Genomic DNA, 14202 nt, shown 5'->3' with positions numbered 1-14202 from the left:
TGACTGGCCACTTAGGATCCAGCTTTAGGTACCAAGAGGGTTATATCTAAGGGAGACATCATGCAAAGTCTTTATTTTTGTAGTTTGTTAGAAAGAAAGAGAGAGAGAGAAAAAAAGAAAGAGAAAAGATCTGCTGAGTACTCGGAGGGTTGAGTAACTGGCTTCTAGTTTATTGTTTGGATTGGTAATTAATAAAGTTCACACGAGCAGGACTTGGCCCTATGGAATGCACCTCCTGCAATCTGTGGAAAATCAGGGATACTTCCAATGACCAAATAGGCAGAAAGTGTGTTCAGCTCTTGGCTTGCTGCATGAAGCTGCAGATGGACTCACTATGGAGCATACATAACAGAACAGAAAATCTTAACTTATTATCACTAGTACTTTTACAAAAACATACAATGTAAAGTGTTCTAAGTCACCATATCTGGCACCAATTCAGAATGCCATGGATAGCAGATTTAGCGAGCTGGTCACATCAGCAGTAAGGGCTACACAGACAGAAAATAGTTGAGTGACTGCCAGGAAAGACAAGTAGCCAGGGCAGTTAGTGCAAGAGTCCCTTGTGATTATCCCCCTTTCAACCAGGTGTACCACATTTAATACTGTTTGGTGGAGGTGGAGGGAAAGCAGTAACAGCTTGGTTTGTAGCACCACAGTTTGCTTCATTGCACAGCTGGGGAGGAAAACGAATGGGAGAGCTCTAGTACAGGGAACTCAAGTGTGAGGGGAACCGACAGGGGGTGCTGTGGCAGCAAATGAGACTCTTGAATGGAGTTTTGAAGAAAGGTTATTGAATACGAAACATTAACTGATTTCTCTCTTCAGTTCCTTCCAGACCTGCTGAGTTTCTCTAGCTAATTCTGTTTTTATTTCAGATTTCCAGCATTCGCATTTTTGTTCTTAAATGCGAGTTTCCTCCAGGGTCAGGGATGTCTCAGAGTGGCTGCACAGCACTCTGATGGGGTAGGATGAACAGCCAGCAGTCATGATACATGTTGGTACCAATAACATAGGTTCAGAAAAGCAATGAGGTCCTGCAGCACAAATTTAGAGTTAAATAGTAGATTAAAGACGACTGCTAAGGCTGTAATCGCTGGATTACTTTCAGTGCCACATGCCACTGACTCCATGACAGGAAGATCGATCTGAAGAATATATAACTAAAAGGATGATGTAGGAAGGAGAGCTTTAGATTTTTGGACCATTGGGACAGTTTCTGGGTTACACAGGATCCATACAAGCTGCATCTGAACCAGAATGGGCCAGTATCCTTACTGGCAGAACACCCAGCGGAAACCCACGCAGACATGGGGAGAATGTACAAATTCCACACAGACAGTCGCACGAGGCTGGAATTGATCCTGGCTCCCTGGTGTAATGAGGCAGCGGCGCTAACCACTGTGTCACCCGTGGTTTTGAGATATGCATCACTTTGGTTTGTCAATGTTCACCTTCATTTGACTTTCACTTTCATGCATGCTGTTACTGGAGTAGTATCTGTTACAATTTCTTCTCTGCTTGCTACAGTTGGAGGGATATGGGAAAAACGCAGACAAATGGGAAATTTGGTTTTGGAAACTGGTCAGCATGGACAAGTTGGATCAAAGGGTCTGTTTATGTGCTGTATGACACTATATATGACTGTGCTTTATCATTTGCTAATGCAACTGATGTTATATTCAAACTCCCTCTCTTAGTCTTAACAATAGATCCTGTATTCCTAAACATTTATTTAATCACTGCTTCTGTTTGGACATTGAAGAGGGTAAGTGATAAACAGTAACCTTGCAGTTATGGTTCAGACTCCCCATTGGCTTCTGTCACTGCCTTTTCCATGTACAGGTTTCTTATAAAGTTATTTATCCTTCCAGTTCACTCTGGCTGTTAGCACTGTTAGCACTATCTAGTTAACCCAATTAAGCACTTTCCCAAAATCTACAAAACAAATAATTCCTGTCCAAATGCTAAACTGAGTTCACTCAATTATTCTTATAATACTGAGAGCTTCTTTCACTCCCCTTCCTACTGAGGATTCAAACGGACCATCTCCCATGTAATTCTACATCTTTCAACTCACTTGGCGGGAATTCTCACCACAGTCTTTGATGCATGGGCAATCAGACTAAATTGTACAAAATGTCAGAGTATCAGCATGACTTCAAGTTTCTTCCTCAGGTTGATCATTGTTGTTAGCATAAATTCCTCTAGCAATTCTCCTGATCAGCAAATATCTTTGCACAACTTAATAAACATTGATGCTGCATTCTTTCCGATGTTTTTACATGAATCTTGTGAGTAATCCTGTTTATTGCTGCTCTCATCTCACGCAGTAGCATCGTTGGCACAATTAAATTGATGTTAACGTTACTCTTTCCCATCTCAAATCACGTCAGTTTTTTTTTGCATTTAGCGCTACAAAATGCTTCTTCCATCTTTTTTTCTCATTTTAGCAGGATTTCTTAATAACAGCTCCCTTTCCTTTTGAGAGTTTTCAGTTCTTTATGCTAGGTGCCACTCAATTACTTTGATTTTGCAGATGTAACATCCACTCTTCCCAACCAATCCTCAAGTGTCATCCCACTACTCTTAACCACTATATTCATGTTTTTTTCTCCGCCTAACTTTTTACTTGAATGTCTGCAATTCAGCTTACGCTCTTCTGTGGATAATCCAGAAACTCTGTCCCCATCAAAAAGTGTATAAATCTGTCTCTGCAAATGGTTTCATCCACCAATCTGGCCAAAAGCAGGTGTATTATTTAAACTATTTATTGTCAATCTTCAACTTCAATGGTTGAAGGCTCACTGGACAGCTACTTAAAGCGCTTGTACTTATAGCAAATTCCTTGTTATAGAAGATAACTAAACAAAGCCAAATTAAAGAAAAAACAATCCGTGTTAAGGTCAATGCCTGACAGTAACTCAGGAAACCAGGACACATTGAGAATATCAGAACCAGGTCTAGGCAAATAAGCCATGCAAACTAACAGAGAAGATTTGTGAATTATATTTTCAAGGGTCAACAATATATTTATTGTTGGTCACTTGAATATATTTGCATGGATACTTTCTCCCTAACGACTAAACTAGGCAAAAATTCACTCTGCTGCAGGGAATATGATTTCCTCAGCCTCTGGTGCTTCACTTTCCACTATTGAAGATGCATGCATGGGTGAGATTGCAGAATAGTTGAGTGCTCCACATATAGATTCAATGTTTATGTTTAAACAAAGCTTAATGTTGTCGGGGAGTCCAGAACTAGAGGGCATAGGGCGAGGGGGGAAAGATATAAAAATGACCTAAGGGGCAACTTGTTCAAGCAGAGGATGGTAAGTGTATGGAATGAGCTGCCAGAGGATGTGGTGGAGGCTGGTACAATTGCAACATTTAAGAGACATCTGGATGAGTATATTAATAGGAAGGGTTTGCCGGGATATGGGCCGGGTGCTGGCAGGTGGGACTAGATTGGGTTGGGATATCTGGTCGGCATGGACAGTTTGGACCGAAGGGTCTGTTTCCATGCTGTACATCTCTATGACTCAATGTGCAAAATAAAAAGATTTGCCCACCTGGATTAAGACAAATCCATCACAAAGAATAGCCACAATAATTCACAAAATTAAAAAAACTCCCAAATGGATTTGTGATGAGAAGACCATATCTAAACACAAAGTTGGTGATCTCCTGAAGAGATCACCAGCTTGGTGGATGGGATGGTGTTGACATAAGTTGTTGAAATGGAGTTGCAAAATTGCAAAAACAGAGATAATCTTGTGACACAATTAAGTAAATGTTTAGAAAGAGTAAGGGAAATTATTGATATATGCTTTGGGGGCATGTGACCAGCACTCCCTGTGGCTCTGGAAAGGGATAATAACTTTTTACCCACACCATCAATGAAGGTTGTACGTCCTCAAGCCAACTGCAAACTTGGATACACAATAGGCATTAATAAACAAACAAGCGAAGAGGCAAATCATAGAACATAGAACATTCCAGCGCAGTACAGGCCCTTCGGCCCTCGATGTTGCAATGACCTATGAAACCAATCTGAAGCCCATCTAACCTACACTATTCAATTCTCATCCATATGTTTATCCAATGACCATTTAAATGCCCTTAAAGTTGGCAAGTCTACTACTGTTGCAGGCAGGGCGTTCCACACCCTTACTGCACTCTGAGATCTGTCCTACATCTATCACATTTCAATTTAAAGCTATGTCCCCTCGTGCTCGCCATCACCATCCAAAGAAAAAGGCTCTCCCTGTCCACCCTATCTAACCCTCTGATTATCTTGTATATCACAATTAAGTCACCTCTCAACCTTTTTTGTCTCCCATGAAAACAGCCTCAAATACCTCCTCCTTTCCTCTTAAGAACTTCCCTCCACACCAGACAACATTGTAGTAAATCTGCTCTGAACCCTTTAAAAAGCTTCCACACCCTTTCTATACTGCGGTGACCAGAACTGTATGCAATACTCCAAGTGCAGCCGCACCAGCATTTTGTACAGCTGCAATATGACCTCTTGGCTCTGAAACTCAATCCCTCCAGCAATAAAAGCTAACACAGCATATGCCTTCATAATAACTCTTTCAACCTGGGTGGCAACTTTCAGGGATCTTTATACACGGACACCAAGATTTCTCTGCTCATCTACACCAGCAAGAATCTTATCATTAGACCAGTACACGTTATTGCTGTTGCTCCTTCCAATGTAAATTACCTCACACTTTTCCGCATTAGCACTGCACAGTGGCTCAGTGGTTAGCACTGCAGCCTCACAGCACCAGGGACCTAGGTTCGATTCCAGCCTTGGGGTGACTGTCTGAGAGGAGTTTGCACATTCTCCCTGCGTCTGCGTGGGTTTCCTCCCACAGTCCAAAGATATGCAGATCATGCGGATTGGCCAATGCTAAATTGCCCGTAGTGCCAGGTGCATTAGTCAGAGGGAAATGGGTCTGGATGGGTTACTCTTCGGAGGTTTGGTGTGGACTTGTTGGGCCAAAGGGTCTGTTTCCACACTGTAGGGAATCTATATAATCTATCTACCTAAACTCCATTTGCCAACTCTCAGCCCAGCTCTGCAGCTTATCAATGTCCCTGCATCATCCTTCGGCACTATCCACAACTCCACTGACCTTAGTGTCATCCACAGATTTACTAACCCATCCTTCTACACCCTCATCCAGGTCCAAAACAGATCCCTGCAGTACGCCACTAGGAACTGAACTCCTGGATGAATATTTCCCATCAGCCACCACTCTGTCTTCTTTCAGCTAGCCAATTTCTGATCCATACAGGAAAATCACCCTCAATCTCATGCTTCCATATTTTGTGCAATAGCCTCCCATGGGGAACTTATCAAACCTTACTGAAATCCATATGCACCACATGAACCACTTTATCCCCATCTACCTGTTTGGTCACCTTCTCAAAGAACTTAATAAGGTTTGTGACACATGACCTATGCTTCACAAAACAGTGTTGACTCTATCCCTACTAAAAGTACTCCTTTCTCTATGATTATAAAACCTATCCTCTTATAACCTTTTCCAACACTTTACACACAACCGACGTAAGGCTCACTGGTCTATAATTATCAGGGTTGTCTCTATTCCACATCTTGAACCAAGGGACATTTGCTGTCCTCCAGTCTTTCTACATGAATAGTGTCAGAAATGATGACATAAAGATCAAAAACAAAGGCTCTGCAATCTACTCCCTGGCTTCCCAGAGAATGAATCACATCCGGTAGAGGGGGCTTATCTATTTTCACATTTCCAGAATTGCTAACACCTCCTCCTTATGCATTTCAATCCCATCTAGTCTAGCAGCCTGTATCTTAGTATTCTCCTCTACAACATTGTCTTTTTTCAGTGTGAATACTGACGAAAAATATTCATTTGGCGCTTCTCTTATCTCCTCGGACTCCACGCACAAGTTCCCACTACTATCCGTGATTGGCCCTAATCTTACTCTCGTCATTCTTTTATTCCTGACATACCTACAGAAAGCTTAAGGGTTTTTCTTGATCCTAACTGCCAAAGATTTCTCATGTCCCCTCCTGGCTCTTCTTAGCTCTCTCTTTAGGTCTTTCCTGGCTAACTTTTAACTCTCAAGTGCTCTAATTGAGCCTTCACATCTCATACTAACATAAGCGTTCTTCCTCCTCTTGACAAGAGATTCAACTTCTTTAGTAAACCACGGCCTTCTCGTTCGACCACTTCCTCCCTGCCTGACAGGTACAGCAACCATTCATGTCTCTAAAATGGTCACAACATCAAAATCCCGGGTACCAACTCTGCTGTAAGTTCATCCACCTTATTCCGGATGCTCCTGGTCGACACATTTCAAACCACCTTCCTGCTTGTTGGTGCACTCTTGCTACCTTGAAACCTTATTTCTGATCTCACTACTCTCAAACTCCTGGAAACTGCAATTTAGGTTCCCATCCCCTGCTGAATTAGTTGAAACCCTCCTGAAGAGTATTAGCAAATTTCACACACCCCCCTCCTCCCCCGCAGGATATTGGTACCCCTCTGGTTCAGGTGTAGAGCATCCTGTTTGTAGAGGTCCCACCTACCCCAGAACGAGCCCCAATTATCCAGGAATACAAAACCCTCCCTCTAGCCACATATTCAACTCCTCTCTCTCCCTATTCCTCACCTCACTGGCACGTGGTATGGGTAAGAATCCAGAGATAACAACTCTGTTTGTTTTGCTCTAAGCTTCCACCCTAGCCCCCTTAATTTCTGCCTTAAATCCCCATCTCTCTTCCTACCTATGTCATTGGTACCTATGTGCACCATGATTTGGGGCTGCCACCCCTCCCCCCAAGGATCCCAAAAACACGATCCAAGACATCACGAACCCTGGCACCTGGGAAGCAACGAATCAACCGTGAGTCTCTCTCGTTCCCACAGAACCTCCTATCTGTCCCCTAACTATGTAATCCCCAACCACTAATGCTCTGCTCCTCTCCCCCTCTTTCCCTTCTGAGCAACAGGAACAGACCCTGTGCCAGAGATCTGTACCCCACACGGCTTACCCTTAGTAGATCGATCCCCCGCAACAGTATCCAAAACAGTATAATTGTTATTGAGGGGAACGGCCTGCACTATCTGCTGGTTCCCTTTCTGTCACCGACTCTAACCCATCTGCCTCCTTGTACCTGAAGTGACTCCCTCCCTGTAACTCCTCTCAGTAACCCCCTCCCCCTCCTGAATGATCTGAAGTTCATCAGCTCCAGCTCCCTAACATGGTTTTTGAGGTTGGGTGCACTTCCCGCAGATGAAGTCAGCAGGGACACTAGTGGTGACCCTTACCTCCCACATTCTGCAGAAGGAACATCCAACTGCCCTAACCTCTATTCCCCCTATTCTAAATTCCCAAAGAGGGTGGGAGACACTACCTAAGTAGTGTTTAAGGTAACACAACCACCCAAATATACTACTTCACCTATTCATGAGGTAAGTTTTTAGAGCAGTCACTTACCTTCCTTTCAGGTTGTGTAAGTGGGCGAAGGAAACTACATATAATTTGAATGCTACTGAAATACTCTTTAAAAACATTTTTGTAATTTTAAATACAATTGTACTTCCTTGTTGAAGCAAAGTGCAACGTTTCTAACTAAGGAAACAATATTGTGAGAAGACTCGCAAGGCAAACAAACTCAGCAGTCACAAAACTGCGGGAGTTAACACATTGTCTGTTGGTGGCAGGTGGATTAATTTCATGGCCATTGCTGGAGAGCGGATCAGTAAATTGTTATTAAATCAGAAGACATTAACCAGCTCAAAATATCGTCAAGGATACAAGACATGAGAATCACGGCCGTTCAGAGACGCCCAGCAAGCTGCAGTCCCCTGTAAAATTAGCAAGAATTAGCAACAGTTAGAAAAGTCTATTGTTTTATTAAAACAGCTTCCACAACACAAGTTAAAAGTGTAACATACTATTTACTATCAGAGTAGATGAGATCAAATAATCACAACACTTGTCACCATTTTTGTTGTACTGTATCACCTTCAGCTACAGGGGATCATCAAAATCATAAAACAATCCCATACAAACTTAATTTGCTGAGATGGGCGATTGTTCTTTAACAAACTCAGAATGATCAAACTACTTATTTCATTCGAGGTAGCAACAGAAGTGTTTAGGACAAATTGCAGACCTCCGAGCAAGATGATATCCAACAGTTTTAGATCATGGCTGAGATAAACCAGGCCAGCAAGGGATCAAGGAGATTCTACTTACCAGAAATTAAGTACGACAATAATGTTTTATTTTCAATGACCCAAATGAAGGAGGGGGAGAAGCTTTTCACCAAGAGTGCTGAGAGCACTGGGGTAATACAATGAGATTGTGAAGGAAGTTAAAAATCAATTCGGGAGAACAGTGGCAGGATATGTTAGGTTAACCACTGTAAACATTCAATACATCCGAGTATTATTCTAGGGGATGAGAAGGCTTTAAAATTTCAACAAACCAACTACAACACTCACTAAAAACAGTGATAACATTTCATACAGGTTCAGCAAGCAATCTGAAAGGCAAATGGTATATCACAACAGAATTTGAATATAGGAGCAAAGAAATCTTGCTCCACTTGTACAAAAAACTGTTGAGACAGTACCTGGGTATATTGTGTACAGTTTTGGCTCCTTGTCTAATGAAGGATAAACCTCACAAAGAGAATGCAGCGGGTATTCACCGGATTCTTGGAATTGTGGGAAAGATTGCAAAATGTATGTCTATACTCCGAGAGTTTCAAAGAATGTGAGGCGATCTCACAAAACAAAAATTCTTAAAGGGCATGGCAGATGAATGCAGAAAGGGCAATGGGAATGTTCTAGAGCCAGGGTACAGTCTCACAATGAGGGGCAAACCATTTTAGACTGAGGTGAGACCTTTTCCTAGGGTCGGGGAATCGAGGACAAGAGGGCATTGGTTTAAGGTTAGAGGGGAAAGAATAAAAGGGAAACTGAGGGGCAACGTTTTTTACACAGAGGATGGTGTACATATGGAATAAGCTACCAGCGCAAGTTGTTGAGGCGGGTACATTAATAACATTTAAAAGGCATTTGGACAAATACATGGTTAGCAAAGAATTAGAAGGATATGGGCCGAGTGCAGTAAAATGGGGATAACAACGCACAGACATTTTGATCAGCATGAACCAGTTTGGGCCAAAGGGCCTGTCTCCTTGCTGTAGGACTCTATGAGGAGGAATTCTTTCACTCAGAGGGTGGTGAATCTTTGGAATTCTCTACCTCAGAGGAGTATGGAGGCTATGTCACTGAGTATGTTCAAGACAGAGATCAATAGATTTCAAAATATTAATGACATGTATCTCCAAAATGGCAGTGAAGTGGGACTCAGGAACTGGATTTCGTCTACTCTGTCTGTTTCTTTTCTTTTTTATCTCTTTTTTTCCCTTTTGACCTCCTGTCCTGAGGTGGCATTGGCAAGAGTGAAAACCAGCATGGACTCAAGAGTGGATCAGACTACCAACCTTGAGGTAAAGCCCAGCTTGGTCTAGATTGGAAGGACTGCTATACTGAGCTCTTATTCCTCTATTTTTCAGATATGTTGCCGGACATTTAACTTCTTTGTTTTTCTAACTTTTTCTCCCTAAGAATCTGTGCCTAGATACCTTGGTACTTACAATGGCACTGTAACTGGCAACTGGCAACTGTTCTCATGTGAATACATGTGACAATAAAGCTAATTCTAACTCTGATCAAGAAATTTGGGGGATTGTGCAGGAATATGTCATTAAGGTCAATGATCAGCCATATTCTGGAACAGCAGAGTAGATTCAAGGGGCTGAATGGCCTACACGTTCTGAGCTACAAAATAATCAAAATGTTTAGTCCTCAGCTAGAATACAAAGTGCTGTTACAAACTTTGGGTGTTCTGGTTAAATTCCATCTAGAACACTATTAAACTCCAGAAATCACAAATCCACAAGAATGATCAGAGAATCAACACATCCTGGATGCCAGGTCTAAAAAGATTAAATTATGAGGATAGATTGGATATTGAGGATGATTGGAGGATTTGATGGGGTAGATAAAGAGAAACGGTTTTCAATAAGGCGGGGTGGTTAATCAGAATTTGAGTTAGATAAATCAGGAGTATTTCTAGCTAATTCCTGTTTATAATCTCAGATTTTCAAAGCCTGCCGTATCTTGCTTTGGCGTTGATAACTTTTTGTTTGGAAAATGAAGGGTTACAGAACGAAGGTTGGTGGTTGAATAGTGCAGGACTAATCCATCTGAATAGCAGAACAGCATCAAGGGAACTTAATGGTCTTCGAGAGTACAAAGAGAGAGAAAGGGGATTGCTGAAGGTAATGAACAGGGCTTTCTGCCACAAAACTATGTCCCAATGATCACTGGGAGCAATTATCTATGATACAGTGGGGAAAATGTGTAAAAGGTTAACGATTGGGAAGAATCCCCAAGATATTTACAGAAAGGTTTTCTCAGTCAGCATGTTTCCAGACTAATGAGTAAGAAAGCAGTGCGTATTATATGCACAATGAAGGGGATAACTGAAAGTTTGGAAGTGAAGGCTGACAACACATTTAAGACAACACATTTATCTGATAAACCAAAGTGTTGTTCACAACTTGTCAAACTCTTACAGGATTAGATAAGAAAGAGCAGACAACCCAAGCCAGTACATTACTTTACAGAGTGGGAACCATTGCTCATGCCAACTAGCAAGCAGAGCACTGAGGAGAGGGAAGCATAATTTGAAGAGGTGTTCCTTGCTCATTCCACATTTCTGTCATGCATTTCCCTGAGAATATCTGCTCCCAACTTATGCACCACAGTTCCTGCCTAATAGCATTGTAATCCCCCCTCCCCCAATGAAACATTTTCCCATATCATCTGTGCCTATCCCTCTCCATGACTATATTAAAGGTCAGGGTGCTGTAATCACTATCACCGAAATGCTCTCCCACCAAGAGATCTGACACTTGACCTGGTTTGTTGGCAAGCACCAAATCCAATATAGCCTCACCTCTAGTCAGCCTATCTACATTTTGAGTCAGGAATCCTTCCTGGACATATCTATCAAAGTCTGCTCCATCCAAACTATTTGCACTGAGGAAGTTCCAATCAATATTAGGGAAGTTGAAGTCACCACCAACAACAGCCCTATTATGTCTGCACCTTTCCAAAATCTGCCCCTCCATGTTTCTGTTGCTACTGGGGGAGGGGTGGGTCAATAGAAAACTCCCAATAAAGCGGCTGCTCCTTTCTTGTTTCTGATTTCCACCCATTCTGATTCACTAGTCAAATCCTCCTTCATGGCCTCCCTTTCTGCAGGTGTGATACGATCCCTGATTAGCAATACCTCTCTTCCCTCTCTCTCTATTCCTTTTGAAACACCTAAACCCCGGAACATCCAACAACCATTCCTGCTCCTGTGATATCCAAGTCTCTGTAATGGCCACAACATTGTGGCCTTTGGCTTTGGTCTTTAGGTCATCATTGTCTACAGGAATAGTGCCAGAAGACTGGAGGATAGCAAACATTTCTCCTTGTTCAAGAAGGAGTAGAGACAACCCTGGTAATTATAGACCAGTGAGTCTTACTTTGGTGGTAGGTAAAGTGTTGGAAAGGGTTATAAGAGAATGGATTTATAATCATCTAGAGAGGAATAGGTTGGTTAGGGATAGTCAACACGGTTGTGTGAAGGGTATTGTGTTCTTTGAGAAGGTTACCAAATAAGTGGATGAGGGTAAAGTGGTTGATGTGGTGTAGATGGATTTCAGTAAGGTGATTGATAAGGTTCCCCACTGTAGGCAATAGCACAAAATAAGGAGGCATGGGATTGAGGGTGATTTAGAGATTTGGATCCGAACTTGGCTAGCTAAAAGAATACAGAGGGTGTTGGTTGATGGGAAATATTCATCTTGGGAGTTCAGTTCCTAGTGGATTACTGCAAGGATCTATTTTGGGTTCACTGCTGTTTGTTATTATTATAAATGACCTGGATGAGGGCATAGAAGGATGAGTTAGTAAAATGTGCAGGTGACATTGTGGTTGGTAGTGTTGTGGATCATGACAAAGGATGTTTCAGGTTACAGAGAGACATGGATAAGCTCCAGAGCTGGGCTGAGAGGTGGCAAATGGAGTATAATGCGGAAAAGTGTGAGGTCATTCACCTTGGAAGGAGTAACAGGAGTAAAGAATACTGGGCTAATGGTAGTGTAGATGAGCAAAGAGATCTTGGTGTCCACGTACATAGATCCTTGAAAACTGCCACCCAGGTTGATAGGGTTATTAAGGAGGCATACAGTGTGTTAGCTTTTATTGGTAGAGGGATTGAGTTTTGGAACCATGAGCTCATGCTGTAAGCTGTACAAAACTCTGGTACGGCTGCACTTGGAGTATTGAGTATTGTATTCTCACCGCATTAGAGGAAGGATATGGAAGCTTGGGAGAGGGTGCAGAGGAGATTTACTAGGATATAGAAGGAATGTCTTACAAGGAAAGGCTGATGGACTTGAGGCTGTTTTCGTGAGAGAGAAAAAGGCTAAGAGGTGACTTAATTGAGAAATATAAGATAATCAGAGGGTTAGATAGGGTGGATAGTGAGAGCCTTTTTCCTCGGATGGTGAAGGATTACACGAGGGGACATAACCTTAAATTGAGGAGTGATAGATATAGGACATATGTCAGAGGTAGTTTCTTTACTCAGTAGTAGTGGTGGCATGGAGCGCACTGCCTGAACAGTAGTAGACTCGCCAACTTTAAGGGCATTTAAATAGTCATTGATAGGCATATGGAGAGGGCTTCAGATTGGTTCCACAGGTCAGAGTGGGAATAGAAATATTGGAGTTTAATGGGAAGAACCTGATTATTATCATTGATAATGCCTCTAAGTGGATTGAAGTCAATTGTTTATGCAAACTCAGCAGAAGTACTGACAGAATCATTCAAGAGAATCTACTCAACGCATAGAATTCTGGACATTGTGTTCTCAGATGGTGGATCACAATTTCATGGGCAATTTAAGAGATTTGTACATGAATTAAAGTTCACTTCCCTAATCTCAAGCAAATAGATACAATGGATGCAAAGTATAGACAGTAAAAACAACACTAAAGATTCAAGTCTTGTACTATGAAGTTACCGACCCTCACTATTACAGAAAGGGCTTGCACTGTCAGTTACTGATGCATCAGAAATTAGTAGCACAACTTGCATGTCTGTCTCAGATGTTGAAATCTCACATTAATGAGAATGGTCGCAATAGAGATAAACATTCAAAACAGAGCCAAGAGAAAGCCAAGCTCAAAACTTCAAGAAAAGGTACAAGGCACAACTGCTACCAAGCTGCAGTCCAGGGAGAGAGAATAGATAAGAAATTAAAAGGGAGAAGGATGGAGCAGAGCACAAACATCACAATGGTTCGTCAAGAAGGGAGTAGTACAGAAGTAGGAATGCCCAAAAATGGTCACAATACTCCAGTTACTGCTGAACCACTGTTTTAGACAGTTAACATAGTTTCCTTGTTATTACATTCTGTTCCCCAATTCATAAAGTTTAGGACACTGCATGCATAATTAACCAGTCTCTCAACCTAACCTGACCTTCAGTAATGAAGCTGTGCCCAAACTCTCTTTGGTCTTGCATCCTTTTTAGAAACATCTCCTTTGAATCAGACTGTCTCTCCCCATTCTTTCTTCTAAAATTGATCAGTTCACAAGTCCCATCACTAAATTTCATTTCTCTGACCATTTCATCAATTGTCTATGTTGTTTCAAAATTCTACACTATCCTACCCACAGTTCATACTGCTTCCAAGTCATTGACAACTTTTGAACTTGTACCATGCGTACCAAGACCTGGTCATTAATCTACAAAAAGAGCAGGGTCTGATTACCAAGCCCTAAGGAACTCCACTACAAACCGCTCTCTGGTCTGAAAACCATTCATGAACCAAGCTGTGTGTTTCCTGTCACATGGCTAGTTTAATTTCCCATCAACCCTTTTATACCATGTGCTAGACTTTACATGCAATCTGTTGTGATGTACTAAGTCTTTTGGAAGTCAACCTACGCAAACATATTACGCTCAACAACTCTATTAACTCTTCAAAAATAAGTCTAGCAAGTTAGTTAAGCACAATTTGCCCACAAATCCACACTAAGTGGCTTTTAATTTTGTCC

General features: G+C 41.9%; 1 protein-coding gene across 10 annotated transcripts in view; it reads right to left on the bottom strand.

The window, feature by feature from the left end:
* The window catches only part of LOC140476618 (DDB1- and CUL4-associated factor 4-like), a 99682-nt gene that overhangs the window by 26629 nt on the left and 58851 nt on the right, over positions 1–14202 (bottom strand). For all 10 annotated transcript variants that reach the window (XM_072569497.1, XM_072569495.1, XM_072569501.1 and 7 more), the window contains one exon: positions 7821–7870. In XM_072569497.1, the coding sequence (XP_072425598.1) occupies positions 7821–7870 (50 nt within the window). The remainder of the gene's footprint in view (positions 1–7820; positions 7871–14202) is intronic.

This window comes from Chiloscyllium punctatum, chromosome 4 (assembly GCF_047496795.1).
Source record: "Chiloscyllium punctatum isolate Juve2018m chromosome 4, sChiPun1.3, whole genome shotgun sequence".
NCBI classification, from domain to species: Eukaryota; Metazoa; Chordata; class Chondrichthyes; order Orectolobiformes; family Hemiscylliidae; genus Chiloscyllium; species Chiloscyllium punctatum.
Note: the sequence above shows the minus strand (reverse complement) of the source record. Positions and strands in the feature narration are given on the sequence as shown.